Source organism: Chelonoidis abingdonii, chromosome 20, assembly GCF_003597395.2.
Source record: "Chelonoidis abingdonii isolate Lonesome George chromosome 20, CheloAbing_2.0, whole genome shotgun sequence".
Taxonomy (NCBI): domain Eukaryota; kingdom Metazoa; phylum Chordata; order Testudines; family Testudinidae; genus Chelonoidis; species Chelonoidis abingdonii.
The window spans coordinates 11,989,719-12,008,571 of record NC_133788.1 but is presented as its reverse complement, the minus strand read 5'-3'; the positions used below and the strand labels follow the sequence as shown (position 1 = coordinate 12,008,571).

The 18,853-nt window shown below is 44.2% G+C and overlaps 1 protein-coding gene across 2 annotated transcripts in view; it reads right to left on the bottom strand.

The window, feature by feature from the left end:
* Nucleotides 1-15,450: 15,450 nt before the first annotated feature.
* CRCP (CGRP receptor component) overlaps nt 15,451-18,853 on the bottom strand; it is a 42,756-nt gene continuing 39,353 nt past the window's right edge. For both annotated transcript variants that reach the window (XM_032774445.2, XM_032774444.2), the window contains one exon: nt 15,451-16,271. In XM_032774445.2, coding sequence (XP_032630336.1) covers nt 16,125-16,271 — 147 coding nt within the window. In that variant the 3' untranslated portion in view covers nt 15,451-16,124. The remainder of the gene's footprint in view (nt 16,272-18,853) is intronic.

Sequence of the window (18,853 nt, the reverse complement as noted above, 5' to 3'; positions counted from 1 at the left end):
CTCTTTATGAATATATAAAACAATAATAATATCAGCATCTTGACTCACACCCAGAACCAAATAGGAACCTTACTCTACTTCATTATGACGCTGTGTAGAATGTTGTGATTCATTAAGAGAACCTTGTTTGGAGTTTTACCTTCTCATTCTGAATCCTCTTTGCTCCAGAGAAAGTACTCAGGTTCCTCACTCCCTTGATATCTATCAACACAGATCCCCAAAGGCAACCTTCCAAACATACGAACAGAAAAGTACAATGAGTTTCAGTTCTTAGTTCTAGGTTAGGAGGAATGAACCGTCTTAAAACTGGGTTGGCTGCACAGGTGTGAGGACCTTTGCGGTGTGACTAAACAAAGGCTTGGAATAAGAACTAAAGCAACATCATGCAATACATGCTTTTGCAGAAATCTACACTGTTTCTTTCTCACCACCCATTTTTTTGAATGAGGCATGTGCGTATCTTGCCATCTTTTCTCCAAAGCTCTGACCTTCTGCACCTCATAACTTTTAGAGTGTACAAACTGCCTTTGCAATGAGAACAAAGATAGAAAAAATCACAGAATGTAGCTAATAGCCCTTATGCCTCTTACTAGTGTCTATAAACTAGTGGAGAGATGCCAAAGAGGCAACGTTTGGATCTGGATTTGGAACACTTGAGTTACTGCAGAGAATTCTTTCCTGAGTACTAGCTGGTGAGTATTTGGGATCGGGAAGGAATTTTCTTCCGGGGCAGATTGGCAGGGGCCCTGGAGGTTTTTCGCCTTCCTCTGCAGCGTGGGGCATGGGTCACTTGCTGGTGGACTCTCTGCAGCTTGAGGTCTTCAAACCACAATTTGAAGACTTCAGTAACTCGGACATAGGTTAGGGGTTTGTTATAGACGTGGATGGGTACAGTTCTGTGGCCTGCTTTGTGCAGGAGGTCAGACTAGATGATCATATTGGTCCCTTCTGACCTATGAGTCTATGAGAATTTTGGGTCAGCCCACTATAACGATAAAGCTAGTGAAATGCAGCTCCAGGTTCAAGATTGTTAATGCCACCAACTGCAAGGGTTTGGATCCAATTCTTCTCCTGGACAAATTGCACAAGAAATGAAAAATACAGCATTCTCCACGTAGCTGGATTGTTTGAACAGCTCAGACTTTCTATTTTTGGATGGTCTTTCTTTGACAGCACCTGGTCTGTAACAAAAGGGATCAGCTCCCCCAACCCTACATCTTATGAGGAGCTTAAAGGACTGAGGCCCTGTTAGTGCTCAGCTTTACAGAACACACAAACCCAGAGCTGGAAGGCACAGCTGGATTATGTCAAATTGAAGACATTAAAGATTATGCCATAAAGAAACAAAGAACAAATATTTGGCTTTCAAAAGTGGCAAATGCTAATTTTCTTCACCTGGGTAAGTTGATTCAGTGCTTTGAAACTGGAGGATCGTATTGTGTTTGAGACACAGAAGGTTGCTCTTAGGCAGTGATCACCTATGATTAGCCACATAAAACAATACATTCATCAGAGAGCAATGTGTAAATTCTCAGTGAGCCCCCACCCAGATTGATTTTGACAGGAAATTTTTTCAGTCCAAAAATTTAAACCAGTTTGAATCACTAAAGCACCATAAGCATTTATAAGACCATACTGTCATTTACAATAAGCCTCCTTTACACGACTCGGGAAATGTAAAAGAGCCTTAAAACTTTTATACCTGTTTTAAGACCTCTGTACGCTGCCAGAATGGTGCAAAGGGGCCTTAGTTTAAATGAGAATCAGGCCCAAATTGCTATATGAATAATACAACTATCCTGACTTTACTTACCTTGGTGGGGACGTCACGAACACGGAATTAACCCTGAAGAAACGCTGAACAGGATATACAGAGTTATAGCGTCTCAACTATCTTGTCTTTACTTTCCAGGCCCTTCACCGTCAGCCTCCACCGCCCCCATCATCTCTCCTTCACAACCAAGCTTGCCTCTGATCGGCCCATGATGCCAGCCTCTATTGCCCACGTTACATTTTCAAAAAAAGCCCCGTTGTGTTTTCTCCCATGCTGCTCCTGCTGCTTGGGAGGAGCAAGGCAGATAGTAGATACTAAAGGAAGCTGTACTCCGTTTGTTCCGTTTTTGTTTGCCCAGCTGCAGGTTTCTTGGTCTTCAATTCTGCCAGCAGGAGAGGGCACAAATAAGCACATTAAGCAGTGCTGAGTGAATAACTGGTTTTTTGGTTCTCTGGCACAGTTCCGGGGGGAAAAAAAATCAGTGCTGGTCAAACAGAAACTGGAATGTTTGGGAAATCAAAAAAAGAAAAAACAATGTTCTATTTGACCTGCAATGAAATGTTACATTTTGATTCGGGCCATTTTTAACCTTCTTTAATAAAAGTAAAGGAAATTAAGGTCTAGAGTCACAAAACCACGGGTGGTGGCACACACCTTATGCCCAACAGTGGTTAGGGCACTTGCCTTGCTGGGGAGCAGGAATGTGAATCCATCGCAGGTGAGTGCCCTCACCCCTGGGATATCGGCTATTCTGGGGTGAGGAGCTCTCCCACTCTCTCACTGAGGATTCTCTACTTTGTATAAAAGACTTGAATGGGCGTTGTGCCAGAGAGCAAGTGAGAATGACTCTACAGCTCAGTGACTGTAGCACTCATGGGAGGGGGCAAACGGGACACTCAGGTTTTTGTCCTTGTCCCAATGAATAATTTAATAATTTATACCACATGGAACAGCTTGAACAGGAGAGATTCCCACCGGAGTACTCAACAAATCACTCATCTACCTAGGAGGGGGAAGACCCAAGTTCAAGTCCCTGCTCCGGAGTGGGGATTCAAACCTGGCATCTCCCCCAGGCTACTGACTATAATGGGGACATCACCGCACGTAATGCTCCTTGTGAATTTAGCCTGAAAAATCAAAATGGTTTGTTTCAATCTTGTTGAAATGGTTTATTTTGACATTTTCAAAACAAATTTCATTTTTTGTTTCCCCAAAATCAACCTGAACTCCGGAAATGCTTCAGTTTACCCAAATCGGCATTTTTCAGAGAGTTTCAGCTGAAATAAAAGGTGTGCCCAGCTCTTATACATAACCCAGGCAGCAATGCCAGTCTGGGCTGGGACAGCAGGAGATACCTTTGTCTTTTGCCTAGGATTGTCCCTCACTCCAGTGTTGAGCTAGCAGTAGAGCAGGTCCTGGTTCCCCAGGTTTCTCTTCTGATGTGTTACTCTGGGTTCTCCTGCTTTGCCAACACCTCACAGATAGGACCGCACTGTATAACTCTTCTAGGTACACCAGACGTGCTTGATTCTGCAAGGTGAGAAGCACTTTGTTGGATCAAGGCCAAAGTGCTTAAGCACGTGCTTAACTTTAACTACTCACATGCTTACAATTAAACATGCCATTCAATGCTTTGCTGGATCTGGACCAGAGTGCTTGTCCCCTTGCAGGGTCAGGACCTGGGCAATAGGTTGAATTTCCTAAATGAAAAGGGAGAGGTGAACCAGGAGCATTCCCAGAGTGGGCAAGCAAATACCCAGGCCCCTCAGGATTTGAATGCCCAATTCAGATCCTTCACAGGAGAAAGTCAGGCATTTGGTGCATAAGCAGCACATTCACCAAGAAGAATCAGCTGAGATTTGCTGCATGCCTAGAGTAGGTTCCTTACGTTCACTTCTACGCTTTTCTTGAGCCCCAGAGATACCCTTACTGGCCAACTGTCTGTCCTAAGGGGGTGGGAGGTCGAATGCTTACACTGAACTACATTTTCACACTGCAGTGAGTTGCTGTTCTTATGAACAATGAAACTGCTCTCCAGCCCCATAAAATAAGAAGGTCCATCTGATTGATGCCGGCTTCTCTTTAGCAGATCTCCAGAGGGCCACCTAGAGAGGTGGGGAAAGTGGAGCAATTTGCCCCAGGCCTCGGGCCCTGCAGGGGCCCCATGAGCCCTGGCCCGATGGCGGTCCGGATCTTTGGCAGCAGGGGGCCCTTCAGTCACTCCAGGTCTTCGGTGGCATTTCAGCGGAGCAACTGAAGGGCCCCCTGCTGCCGAAATGCCGCCGAAGACCTGGACTGCCTCTGGGTGAGTACAAGCGCTGCAGCTTCTCCGCTTTTCCCCAGGCCCCCTGAATCCTCTGGGCAGCCCTGGGTCTCCGAGCACTGCAGGATGTCGAAAAGCGAGCTCAGCTAGGCCAAGTCACTAATTACACATACTTAGTCTGCAGCAAAGATGTCTGTTAAAACGAGGCGCTGGCAATGGAATTTATAAACAAGGATTTTAAACCACATTCACCTAGACAGAGAACACATCAAAGCAACCAGGTTTCAAGCTTTGGACGAACAATTCTGCAACCATAACGTTGTGGGTTCAGCAGAGGGAGAGGGTACATGGGGCTGGATGGCTTCGGGGACTGGATGGCTTCAGGGACTGGTTACCATGGCAGGAAATGGATGAGGTTGTGGCTCTGCCGTGGCAAATAATGCAGTTGTCATCATTTTAGTTTTAAATAAAGGAAAAGTCAATGCACAAAACAGAGTAGTAGGGCCCTTTGCTCTCCTGAGCAACGCCCCCCACCGCCACAACCACATGGGCTCCTGTCTTAGGGGGCAGGGCTCATGCCCACTTCACACAGAGCCCCTTGCTCCAGAGGCTAGGGAGGCAGACCTTGTTCCAGGCAGCAGGAATGGCCAGTTCCCCTCCCTGGCTGCTCTGACAATTGCAGCAGCCAGGACCTTGCCTCTTCAGGGGCAGGGCTTTATAGCTGACTTCACAGGGACAGCTGGGTTTGCAGCCCTCCCATAGCTGCCCTAACAGCAGCCCTCCTCAGCTGGCCAGAGGATATGTCTACACTGGGAACTGGGGGAGGGCATCCCAGCTCGAGGACACATACTTGTGCTGGCTCAGTGAGAGTCTGCACGCTAAAACCAGAGTGCATTTGCAGCAGCAGGAGTGGCTAGCCACCCCTGGAGTATGATCATAGACATGTACTCAGGGTCGCTAGCCTCTCCCATAGCTCATGCTGGCACAGCTACATGCTATTTTTAGTCCTCGCCATTAGCATGGGTATGTCACACACACACGCACAGCTCGAATTGTAGATATACCCACGCCCTCAGAAGGTCATCAGCAAGAACAGGTCTTCCCAGCCTTGTGAGCACGTGGGGTGCACTGTGGGGCTTTATCCAACAGGCCATCTGCCTCATGTGCTCTCCAGGCTGTCCATGATGACATTGCTCCATGACCCGAGTCACAGACTGCCAGGGACAAACATACCGTACGTGGTGTGTCACAAGTGCAGCATGTCCGGGGTGACTGATGCTATGCTACAACTTGGATTTTGTTCTCCACCATCCAGACGCCTCGTATGGTTCTTACTGGGGGAGATACCTGGGATCCAAACACAAGACAGCAACCCTAGTATGAAAGCTATCAAACCAGGGGGCTGCAGACAAGAGGCTGGGGAAAGGCACGTGTTCATCATGCCCACTGCCTTGCGTTCAAGTGGGGTCACATTGATCATCTTCCCTGGTTTAGAGAGAAAGGGTGATCCAACCACAGAGCGCTGCAAATCCATAATCCACTGTAGCTACTTCCACCTAGTCATTTATTTAGAAGAGTATTTTCAATGTTGTGAAATTAACTGGTGGGGAGGGGGCTTCACTGAGGCCTGAAGGACAATTGCCCCCACCAGTCAGAATCAGGGCAGTTACTGCCACTCTGGGTAGCATCCTCACCAGAGAGGCCAAGGAGATTTTTACCCATAGACATGGCCCTTCCCTGTCAGAGCTGAAGCACATCAGTGAAGACTGCAGCTGTGGCACTTTGGCCTCCAGGGCTTTCAATCCAGCATTTGTCAGCAGCAAGAGAATTAAAACAAGCTTAATTAAAAACAGCATATTCGATGCCCGGAGGAGAACGGAGATGTCTTGTAGTCTGGCGGAGTCGGGTGAACGTAAAAACGCCAGTTCAGCACCACTATGCTAGACGGGAAAAGGATAATTATCTGTAAGAGGCTTTGTTACAGCCAAAGGAAAAACAGGATCTTAAACTATGTACCTGAGCACCCATCTTCTCGTGTCCCTCTACAGCAGGGCTTGTCTCTGAACTTCTTCCCAAGGCTGAATCTGGCACAGGCTGTGTGTCAAGAGTGAGTTTAAGAGAACGTTCTTAATTCCCGGACCCCAGTCACCGCATGTAGGTCAGCATTACAAAAGGTTAGTGTCCTGTACATGACAGGCATCAGTAGCCACCAACTCCATGACTTCTGTGACACTGGGGCGCTGGCTATCTATGGGATTGCTTGTGTGTGTCAACTGGAGTCTGCTCTGTGGCTATTTTCAAAGCTCAGTAAGGCTTTGCTATTGATCCTTTTGGGCTTCCCATTTTCCTTTCAGATGGTTTCCCCTCCACCCCACGCCTTGGCTGGTTCCTGGGCCACTTTTGTTTCAAATTATAATCTTAAAACTTTTACATCATCTCACACACCGTTGAAGGTCACTTTATAAACCAGTAAAAATAATACAATAAAGATTCTTAATAGGCAAGGAAATTAATTCAACCAATATGCTTCGACAGATTCTATTGCTTGTGGCCTGCAAAGGACTTAAGGGTTTAATAATGATGTCTTCTAAGTGCACTGAACATTTAACCAAAGTGACTTAGCTGAAGCTCTGTTAGTTCAGTTAATTCTTGTAGTCTGAAATCTTTCTGCAGTAACAGAATATTTTCTTTCGTGAGGTTTACCGCCGTCCCAGCCAAAACCAGATTGCCATTGACTCGCTGTGGGATCTTGGGTAAATCACCAATGCCAGGCCTCCATTTCACCATCTTTAAAATGGGGATGATGCCACTTACCTGCCTTACAGGAGTGTTGAAATGGTTAATTAAGGCTTGTAAAGAGCTCTGGCTTCCTTTGAAGGAAGAGGCTACGTACGTGCAAAGTATTCTTATTAGCACAAGAGGGCTGTGTTATGATATCGCGTGACTAAACTGTCACTACAGATTAAAAAACAATACTGTTCCAGAGAAACTCAAAGGTGCTGTCTTCTCAGCCACACCCCTTCCCCTCCTGCAACTTCATACCTGCAATACCCCTATTTTCAGAGGGTAACATCCCTGTGTATCTATCCTGGGCAATCAGGGAATATATATACATACTTGATTGGGTCTGGAAGGCAAACACAGAAGCTTAATGCTTCAAATCTGAAGGTTTCGAATGTATAAGAACTGTACTAATATTGATACCACTTCTCTCTCACTTGGCTGCTTTCCAAAGTGCTTTGCAAATAATTAATAACGAATTAATCCTCCATTTAGTTAATCCCGTAACATCAATTAAATCAATCTGCACTCTGCAGAGCAGTCACCAGTCTCCCGGGGAACATGCAGGCTTGGGAGCATTAGCTGCCCGATGAAAGGTTACATTTAGGGTCTGGATGACATGAAAGCCACTAGCTGGGGTTCACGCTCCCACATGGCAGCAAAGCTGTCTGGCTTCCATCAGCACCTTGTTAATAACAATCACTGCAATCTTAAACAGGGACACGGCAGCAGCAGCAGCAGCACCTCTCTCTCTCTTGCATTTTTCCTCCCAGTTCCTCCACCCACCACTCCAAACTGGCTTTGAAGGACCCAATGGGGGGAAAACACTAGCAAAAAGCTCTCAGCAGCCCTTCCAAACGTTGGCAGCAAGACACTGCAGACCTTCTTGGGTAGGGACAGTAGTAAGACTAGTAGCAAGTTACAGGGAATATTTACATCCAAGCCTTTCCACAGAGCTTCAGGTACCAGCTTCCTTCACTTCACAGACTGGTCCCTGCTCGATGCCAGTTTCCTAGCTGTCTCCAGCTACCCAAAAACCTTGAGAAACTTCAACCTTCCGATCTCTGCTATGTCAGCAAAAGCCTCATATTAGTTCTAGGATTCTACCAGACCACTGGTTTAAGGAACAAAAATGTCAATCTTTTGTCCTCCCAGAGCTCTAATCCAGCCTACCCCGAGATACTGAATTTTGGTGTCACCAGACAAGCAAAACATCTGCTTGAATTAGAAACTGCAGCACCAGAATCCCACTCCTCTTGAACTTCCCTAGATGGATGGATCCACTCAGCTGGTGAAAGCACCATAGCTCCACTGAGGTCACCAGCTGAGGAGCTGCACACAGGTTTTTATGGCCAGAAAGGATCTACAATGATCTTCTAGACTGATATCTTGCATAACACAGGCCACAGAGCTCCACCCAGCAATCCTTGCAGTGGAGGAACTTGATCTTCCCTGCTGTTTAAGTGAATATTATCAAGTCCAATAGCTTGTGATGGTCACCCAAAAATTTTGTGGAAGTTCCAGTTTGGCTCTGGACCCAAATTCCACGGCTCGGGCCCATCTTGAATTTAAAAGGTTTGGATCCTGTAACTGAACGTTATTTTTACCACACAGTTCAGTTGTGCACTATCTCTGTTACAAATGATTTAAATGACTCCCAGCATGGGGAAAACATGCCTGTATCGGGAGGTAATTCCCAGCAACACAAATGCCAAGGCTGATAAAGACTGGTGCTTAACTTTCCAATAACTTTAACATCAAATTTCTTGTAACGAACGCTCTCCTCAGAGAGGAACAAAACACACAATCTCGTCAATAGTATTAACAGGACATTAGCATCTTGCTTTTTTGTTTAGACTGAGAGCCATTTGGGGCTTGCATATGCTGGATTTTTAGCCACCAGCGGAGGCAAAAATGCCAGTATAGACAAGGCTGCCAAATGACCACACCGTTTTCACCCCAATCCCAAAACAACATGAAAAATCAAACACTTCAATAAAACCACAGCATCGTTGGGAGTCAGTTATTGTTAAAAAATTAATTTAGCCATCAGGACGCACAATTGTCTAAAATGAGTGGCTGCGCAGTCTCCCGGCTGATAACCTTCCCCTTCCTGGCACCGTCCCTTTAACAATCCTGGTTCTTTGCATTTACACAGAACTCAAAGTGCATTAGAAAGAAGATAAATGGTATGAATGCCATTGTACAGATGGGGAAACTGAGACCAAGAGAGAAGTGACTTACCCAAAGGTCACTTAGCAGGTCTGTGTCAGAGCTGATACTAGAATTCAGGTCTCCTGACACTCAGTCTCTTGCTCTAACCATTAAACAAATTATCTTTCTATGATTAATTATCTTCACTAGCTGTGTCATGTCTAACACTTGATGGCAAACTCTGGGACAGTGATTGTGTCTTCCTGTTTGTCCTGAGACATAATTAGCACTTCTTTGGGTGCTGTAACAATTAATAATAGTTGTTAAATACAATTCCAACATGAAGTAACATTCATTTCCAAACACATTGGTTCAACTTCTTGTCATCTTGCCTTACAAGCAAAGCATCAGCTAATATACCACATGCTGCTACTATGGTCATCACCCATTATTAGGAATCAATCAGTCTTACGGTGACCAGACAGCAAATGTGAAAAATCGGGACGGGGGTGGGGGGTAATAGGCGCCTATATAAGACAAAGCCCCGAATACAAGGGCTATGTGTATAAAATCAGGACATCTGGGCAGCTGTCACACAAATCAGCCTTTCCATCACTGCAATCTCATTCTACCACTGCCCTCTACTGGAGGAACTAAAACTGCTAATAAGTAATGGAAACGAGATTTGGAGGTCTGTACTTTTGGAGTAGGAGGATCTGAGGATTCCCCCCTAACTATAAAGTTCCCAGGAGCCATGGTGTATATACACTTGTTCAGTTGTTGAAAGAAGGTTTTCCCAGCAGTGCTCGGTAGGCCAGATACACTCAAGAGGGGGTTGCCTGCCATTGTCGGAGGAGTTGTGAATTTGTTCCCATTGCCAGTGTCTGATGAAATGGATTTACTCAGCCACTTGCCTGCAACCATTCCATCTGTCCATTTCAGATACCAGCAACAGCACATAGAGAAAGCCACTATTTGTATGCTGCACACTTTGAAGCACCCTGGAACCCTGAGGACCTGGTACAAACTTACATGTAGCAAGATTTGGAATGACAATCAGAAAAGGGCTGAGAATCTCTGCTTTAGGTGAGCATACCACCCTAGCACTTCCCCTCAATACCACCACCTCCCTCTGCTGAAACACTATGGCCAAAAGTATCAAACAGCTTGGGTATAGGATACGATTTACACAATTTGGAATAAGGGTTATTCCTTCTATAGCACCTTTCACTGCAGGATCCCATAGCACTTACAACTAATTAAGCCCAATGACTTCTTATATTTATTTTAGAAGGAAAACAGAGGAGTAGGGAGATTGAGAGACATGTCCCACGCTGCAGACACTCAGTGACAGATCCAGAAACAAAACCTCTCAATCCCTATTCCCAGTGAGTCACCTGCTTTAACCATTAGGGAACACTACTTGCTCCTAAAAGGGAAAATAATTACACGTTATAACTGGATCCATTGGGGGCACGTGGCTGTATCAACAGTTCTGCAAACAGCACTGAAACGACAACAGTCTGCAGTTAAATCAATTCTTAAAAAGCACGTGTTTAAATACAACAGTTTGCATGTTTCATTTGTATAATGTGAAACTGGGCTACAGAATGTGCTGTTCTTAGAGCTGGCATGACAGAGAGATTGGACAAGAGAGAGAGAGAGAGAGAGAGAGAGACAGAACACAATCATAGAAAATGCAACACAGAATAAATGTGAGTGTTTCAAAACCGGTATCTAGATTATACCCAGCCATGAATGGGGCTTAGTTTAACTCGCTAAACTAAGATTCCAACCTTGCTCCCATTGACACCAATGGACTAGGCCCAACCAATGTAAACGGGCAAACAGTTCTAGACTTTGGGCCAAGTTAAAGTTGGCAGAGTGATAGCAGGGATGAATCTGGCCCATTGAATGGAATAAAAAAAACACAAGTGCAAGTCTGTGATCATATTACAGTAAAATGCTAACTCATGAGGTCAACCAAGTCTGTGTCATGCTCTTGGCATCTCATACAAGCCTCCTTTGGAAGAGAAACTATTATCAAAGATGCAAAGCCCGCAGACTTTATCACAGGACAGCTTCAACACATCTACAGTGATTTCAGGCTGCAGTTACTGATGTGACAGATGAGACAATGCAAGATTCTGCTGCACCCCAGCTTCAATGTCCTTCATGTAGAAGATTTTCCATTGGATTCCTGCTAATAATAATACAATTATTTGTTTCCTGGCTATTTGTATTATGACAGTCTCTAGAGCACCCAGCTGAGATTGTTGAGGCCTGTTGTGCAAGGCTCTGTACAAACAAAAAGAAAAGGATCATCCCCAAAAGCTTAACTAGTCTAAATTGACAACACAGATAAAAGGTGGAAAGTGAAACAGGCACAGAGGGGTGAAGTGATGTGCCCAAGATCACACAGCAGGTCAAGAATTAGAACCCAAGTCTTCTGTGGCCTATTCAATGCCTTATCTATTAGTCCATGCTGCCATTCAACTCCTGACTGGAATGCAAAACACCTTTCAACCTCTGGGTCAAAGAGTTGTAAGAGAAGATATTGTGCACATATGGGGGAGGGGAAGCAACACAGACATTGACTAAACACCAATCTTATTTCAGTCCTTCCCGTCTCACATATCAATGTTGTGACAAACTCTCCAAGAGAGAGGTTTCTATAGCTTTAGTGCTGTCGCAACTAGAGCTTTCACTCTTCCCGGGCCCACTTGTGAGATAAAGAACAGAAATGAGGACTAGTGCATAAAAAACATTGCAGGGGGAGAAGCTAGAAACGATATGGGATGTGCTTCTTCAGCACGGATACAGTTTCCTATACCCTCAAGATTAAGGACCGCACTTTTCAGAACTCCTCATACAATTGTGTCCTTTGCGTATACATGCACATAGCTAGCTGGACATCTGAGCACACAATTACCAGTTTGTACATCCAAGCAGTCACTGTGTACACAAAACTAACCACACGATTCTGAAAATCTGTCCCTCAGTGTCTTTAGCGGCAACTTATTGTAACAAGGAGCATGTCAGAGACACATTTACCTCCCTCTCACAAAAAATCTGGCAATCTCAGAGATATTGTATTAAGAATCAGAGAGAGATAAAACACATCTGAGTAGTAGAGTGATGGACTGGATGTCCTAATAATATTTCTATGATGCTGTGTATCTAGAGACTAAGTGCATCCTTGCTATTGTTAACTCTAGTCCTCTAGCTTGTATATTACAGCAACCCAGCTTTTCTACTATCAAGCAATTTTTACTACTTACATATGATTTAACAAGTTTATTATTTATTACGTGTATTGCCATAGCGACTAGGACCTCATTATGCTAAGTGCTGTACAAATACAGAACAAACAGGGATCCGTGCGCCAAATACCTTACAATCCAAGTGTGAGGGTGTAATGGGGTGGACTAGGCCCAAGAGCCCCCTGCTGGAGGCCTCAAGGTTCTGCCACACCCATCCCAGGAAAGGAGAAGTGGAGAGGCCCTCCAAGCAGGCTACAGTGGCTGCAGAGGAAGCAGCCAATCAGAGCCCAGGAGGGCCATATAAAAGAATCTGCAGACCAGAGCAGTAGTTAGTTGCTGCATGGAGCAGAAGAACTGGCTGCCGGCCTGGCTTCCTGAAAGAGAAGCAGGACTACAGACAGCTAAGCCTCCTGGCAGGGACTGGGGGAGCTAGAGGCTCCTGGATGGCTGATAGGGACTGAGTAAGAAGTGAGCCTGCGGAGGGCTACAGAAAGATAAGTGTTTCCAGGTAGAAAGCCCTGGGAATACAGCCCCATACCAGGGCTGACTACTTGAAGACTAAAGTCCAAGGAGCGTTAGAGAGAGACGGGCCCTGTGGACTGTATACCGCAGAAGGGGTTTATGGTGGAAGGTAAATTATCTATAGAGCCATAAATGTATTACTTGAGACACCTTATTACTTGATATCTCAGTTTATGTAGAAACATAAAAATCTCAGAACACACTTAATACAAAATCACTGTCATTTTTGATTCCACTTTTTCTCTAGCCCCTCTCCTAAAGCTCTTGTCCATGGCCTTGCTCATTTTTCACTTTGATGCTGCAAGTCTCTGGCCCCTCCTATCTCCAGTCTGTCCAGAACACTCTAGACCACAGTTAACTTCATCTCCTCACAATTTAAATCCCTTCACTAGCCTGCTGTCTTTCACAGCAACAATGTCAAACCCATCCTCACCTTTGAGACATTACATAACCTTAGAGCCTACTCCTCTGCTTTAATTTCCTTTTACTCTTCTCCCAAGTTCTCCCTTTACTATCCCTTTCGCCACCTCACTCTCTTGTTTTCATGCCTTTTTTTTATGCTGTCCCCTCTGCTTGGAAACATCTACCAAATTCTTCTCTATTAAGTGCTCCCTCTCTTTTCTTTCTACAAAATCCTCCTCTTTCAGAAGTCCTACTTTATTTTCTGCAGCAATATTTCCTCCACACCCTCCTTTATCTAAACTTCTGTGATGTCTCATGTGGTCTCTCAGGCCGATTCAGCAAGATACTTAAGCATGTGGCTAACTTTAAAAATATGGGTAGTCTCACTAAAGTCAATAGGATTATAAAAATGCTTAGAGTTAAGCAAATGTTTAAGTACTTTGCTGAATCAGGGCCTCAGAGGGTAAGTTCTTTGGGGCAGGGAATGTGTATTGCTCTCTATCTTATAACCCAGCATGCACTTACAATACTAGATAACAGATTAGCAGTAAAAAAACAAGTGGCCTTAGATACTAATCAGCTCTTTCATGTAACGTACAGCGCACCAGAAGATATCACCTCACACATGAGGTAATATTTGTTTTCCATAAACCATTTCTGAGTCTCAGGATCATGGCTTCCAAGTAAGCAATTGGAGTGCAAATAAGCATGAAGCAAGAGCCGTTATAGTTCCAGAATCCACTGCCTGTATTTGTGCATCCAGAAAATACAGGCAGCAGGTTAAAACAAAATTCCTTAATGCAATGCAGACGTTGAAACCCTATATAATCTTTCACAGAATATCATTCGGCAAAATACTTCCAAGAAAATGATCATTTTTGTGTCTTCATTGAGATAAGTAATCTATTGTTGTATTTGTACAAAAGTACATATTTTTATTCATCTGGAAGTGATTTATTGTTAAATTCTTTAAATAATGTAGTAAAAGGGCAGTTTACTAGAAATCCCAACACTACATTTTCAACTTTCAACATAAAACCACACTGACGCTGGCACAGATATATTATGATAACAAATCAACAATTCCCAAGCTGAAACAACCAGCTTAAGAAAGCGGTTAAAATACTCACTTGTATCTTAAAGGGATTTGTGATTTTGCTTCTGTTTGCTCTGTTAGTTTTATAATGACATTTCATAAGCTCGCTTTTAGAAAATACAATAAATTCTAATAGACATGGCCCATTCCTGCAGCTGTCGAGCACCAGTAATGACCCGTAAGAGCCAAAAAGTTCTATCTTAAAACAAATTAAAAAATATACCTTTCAATAGTCTGATAGTCCATTAACTATTTTGGAGGGCTTCCCTCCACCCTCGACTATGAATATTTTCATGTATTTAACAAAAAAACCCCGTGAACCTCTCAACACCATAATCACTACACCTTGTGCTAAAACAAGCCTTGGCTTTCAGCTGTAGAATTTATTAACCTGATATACAGCTATTTACTTCCAAAAGATAGTAGTACTTATAATTTCTATAAGTGCCTCAAAGCATCTTACAAATATTAATCCACTGAGCATTACAACACTCCTGTGAAGCAGGTATTACCGTTCTACTTTACATAAGGGAAAACTGAGGCAGAGCAATGGTAAATTATTTGCCCAATGTCACAAAGGAAGGCTGTGACAGAGCTGGAAACAGACATCAGATATTCTGACTCCTATTGCGATCAATCACGAAATTCCTAGGAATTTTTTCAAACTTTTTATTTTGGTTTTTAACACATTATAATGATGGATACATTTTTTGTTTGCAGCCCTATCATAAGAAGAAACAGTGTGGCCTGTACCATACATATACGATTTGTGATTTAACGATCTCTAACACTTTCAACATTAAGTACTTGATCCTGTAGTCTGTGGTCAGACAAAACTCCTATTGACTTCAGTGGAAGTTTTGCTTGAGCAAGAACTGAGCCTCATTAAACTTCTGAAAACAAAATAGGGAAATTCATAGTTAAGGCTCTCGGGTCGTCATTAACTCACCCAGTTGTGTCATGATAGCATAGCTCATGTGGACTGTGCAATCTTCTACATGTAACACCTAGACAACAGGTGATTCAAAGAAAAAAAAAAGCAGCCTTATACTTCTAAATTGTTTTTTGTTTGCATTACTGAGAACCCTAACTTTATGGGCCAGATCCTCGACTGGTCTGAATCAGCATAGCTCTCTTATCTTTGAGGGGATTCTGTCCATTTACATCAGCTGAGGATCTGGCCCTATATTTAAAATAAGAATAGGGTCATATCAGAGGTGTCCTTGAGACTAGTTACTATATCAACACAGCCTTTACATTCCTTCCACTTCCAAGGTACAATCCTAAAGATATTAGTAGTTATAAGGATCTATTACCACTGATCTTATATGGATACTAAACAATTTTTTAACTTTATTCTAACTGTGTATCGATACCCTAAAATGGCTTCTTCCACACAGAACGGAAACTGTATTGTAAACTGCACTCTGGAAAACAGTTGAGTAATTCAAAAACATATTAAATCAATTATAATTATAGTGTATTGCTATGATAATTAGAACATTGCCAGCTCCATATACCCCTACTCAGAAAAGAACAGCTGTTACATGGGTAATGGAAAAAAAGAATATTCAAGCATAAGGTTTATTTTCACTATGTCACAAACTGCTGTGTTATGAAGCCAGTTACTATCTTTCTCGCATCTCACAAAAGGCTGACATGAGAGGTCTCCTTTGATTTATGTTTCTTATAAACAGCTGTTGCTCTCATGATTTATACAATAAAACATTAACATACTGTACAGTGACATCACACAAGATTAAGTCGCGGGTGAAAAACCCCAGACGTGGTCTTTGCAATCAAAACGTTTAGCTGGTTCTTTTCTCATTAAGCTTTTGATGATGTTGCCAACTTAGGTTCAGATGCTGTCTATTCTGGGTCACCTTCTTCTTCAGCTGCCATTGTCGCCTGTCTCTGCAGCTCTTCCTCTGGATTCCCTGGAAGAATGCTGGAGACTGTCTGAAGAAGTGACTCAATCTGCTCTTCTGTTAGTCTTTCTTCACTTTCCTCTACCATCTGCAAATCCAAAACAACCTACTGTCATTGCAAAATCCACACTTCCTCCCTCACCTCCAGAGGCAAGATTTACCCAGTTAGGAGGTGCTGCATTAGCTGGACATTACACATTGTCTGAGCTCATTATGCAAACTTTTGCTTGTAAAAAATTGAATCCTAATGATAAAAATGTATGCAGAATGATAGTTGCTCTATAGTTGATGGGAACTAGCTCTCCACTGTAAGCCAGATTTGTCAGACCTCATCTTCTCCAAAAAGAAACTTATTTTTCTAAAATGTCACTTTCCATGTGTCATCCATATTAGAAGCAAGAGGAAGACCAAGGACAGGGTAGGCCCACTGCTCAGTGAAGAGGGAGGAACAGTAACAGAAAACTTGGAAATGGCAGAGATGCTTAATGACTTCTTCGTTTTGGTCTTCACTGAGAAGTCTGAAGGAATGTCTAAGATAGTGAACGCTTATGGGAAGGGGGTAGGATTAGAAGATAAAATAAAAAAAGAGCAAGTTAAAAATCACTTAGAAAAGTTAGATGTCTGCAAGTCACCAGGCCCTGATGAAATGCATCCTAGAATACTCAAGGAGTTAATAGAGGAGGTATCTGAGCCTCTAGCTATTATCTTTGGAAAGTCATGGGAGACAGGAGAGATTCCAGAAGACTGGAAAAGGGCAAATATAGTGCCCATCTATAAAAAGGGAAATAAAAACAACCCAGGAAACTACAGACCAGTTAGTTTAACTTCTGTGCCAGGGAAGATAATGGAGTCAGCAGCACAGTGAACCAGCTGCGAGCAGCAGGCTCCCACCAAACTGGCTAACACAAGGAAGGACAGTGCTGATCATGAAAGACCCCTGCAAGGGAACAGAACCGTCCAACTACCACATAACCTGCTCCCCACAACATGAAAGTCCTATCAGGCATCATAGCCGCCAAGCTACAGGACCATATGGGCCGTACATGAGCACAGCTCAGAAGGGCATTGGAAACAACACCAGAGGCTCAAAACACCAGTTGCTCATAGATAGAGCAGTCGCTCAAGATCTAGACAGACCAATCTGCAGCACAGCCTGATTGACTACAGGAAAGCTTATACTCAACCCGACACGTGGATCTGTGAATGTCTGGCGCTATACAAGTCAACAGGACACTAAGACCTTCCTCAAGAATCAATGGACTATGGAAGACAACACTGGAAGTCAACTCAAGGCAGCTTGCACAAGTGGCATCAAGTGCGGCATAACCAAGGGAGCACTGTCCCGTGCTGTTCTTCATAGGCTTAAACCCCCTCAGCCAGATAATACACAAGGATACGGGTACAAGTTCAGGAGTGAAACTACCATCAGCCACCTCCTCTACATGGATGACATCAAAGCTGTATGCTAAGAATGCCGAGACATCGACTGCTAATCCACCTGACGCGATCTACAGTGAGGATATCGAATGTCATTCGGACTGGAGAAGGAGTGTGCCGGATGGTAGTGAAGAGAGGGAAGTTAGTCAGACTGATGGGTGAACTACCAGCGGGCCACATAGCAGACATACAGACCAGCTACAAGTACCTTGGGTCCCACAGTCCACATGGAAACCACGATAAGGACAAGGAAGACAGCAAATCCAGTATCACCAAAGGATAAGACAGGTCCTGAAGACGACTCAGTGGGAAGAACAAGATACACGCCATCAACGGTACGCCTGCCGGTCATCAATCCTGCCAGTATAGTGAGCTGGCCAAAGGAGTACATGGAAGTGCCGATGTGAAGACCCGGAAGCTCCTCACAAATGCAACGGATGGTTCCAACCCAAGTCCACACCCAGAGACTGTAACAGCCGAAAGAAGGCGGGCGGGGCTTGGTGAGCGTCAAAGCCACTGTCCTGGATGAAACCGGGGAACCATCCAGGAGTACATCATAAAGATGGCCCCAAAGAATGAGGCTGCTGAAGAATGCCGAGGCAGCAGCAGACATGGGAGGAAGACCAAGCAGAAAGTGCCATGGCAAACAAGACTCTGCATGGATGTACCATCGACAGATAGCTGAGGGGCTGACATTGGGAATCCTACAGTGGCTGGAACGAGCTGGACTAAAAGACAGCACTGAGGCACTGATCATAGCGGCACAGGAACAGGCACTGAGCACCAGATCCATTGAAGCAGGGGTCACCCACTAGAAAGGACCCAAGGTGCAGACTGTGCAGAGAGCCTCAGAGCACAGTCCAACACATAGTGGCAAGGATGTGATGCAGGCAGGAACAGCATACACTGAACGGCACAACCAAGTGGCTGGCATTGTGTACAGGAACATCTGCACAGCGTATGGGCTAGACCCTCCCAAGACCAGATGGGAGATTCCACAGAAGGTTGTGGAGAATAGCAGGGCTAAGATTCTGTGGGACTTCAGATCCAGAAACGGACAGGCAGGTACTGGTCAATCAACCAGAACATCGTGGTAATAGACAAGGAGCTGAAGACAGCGGTGGTGATAGATTAGCAGTGCCAAGTGACAGCAACATCAGGAAGAAGGAATATGAGAAAGCTGGAGAAGGTACCAGAGCCTGAAAGAGGGACTAGAAGAGGATGGTGGAAAGT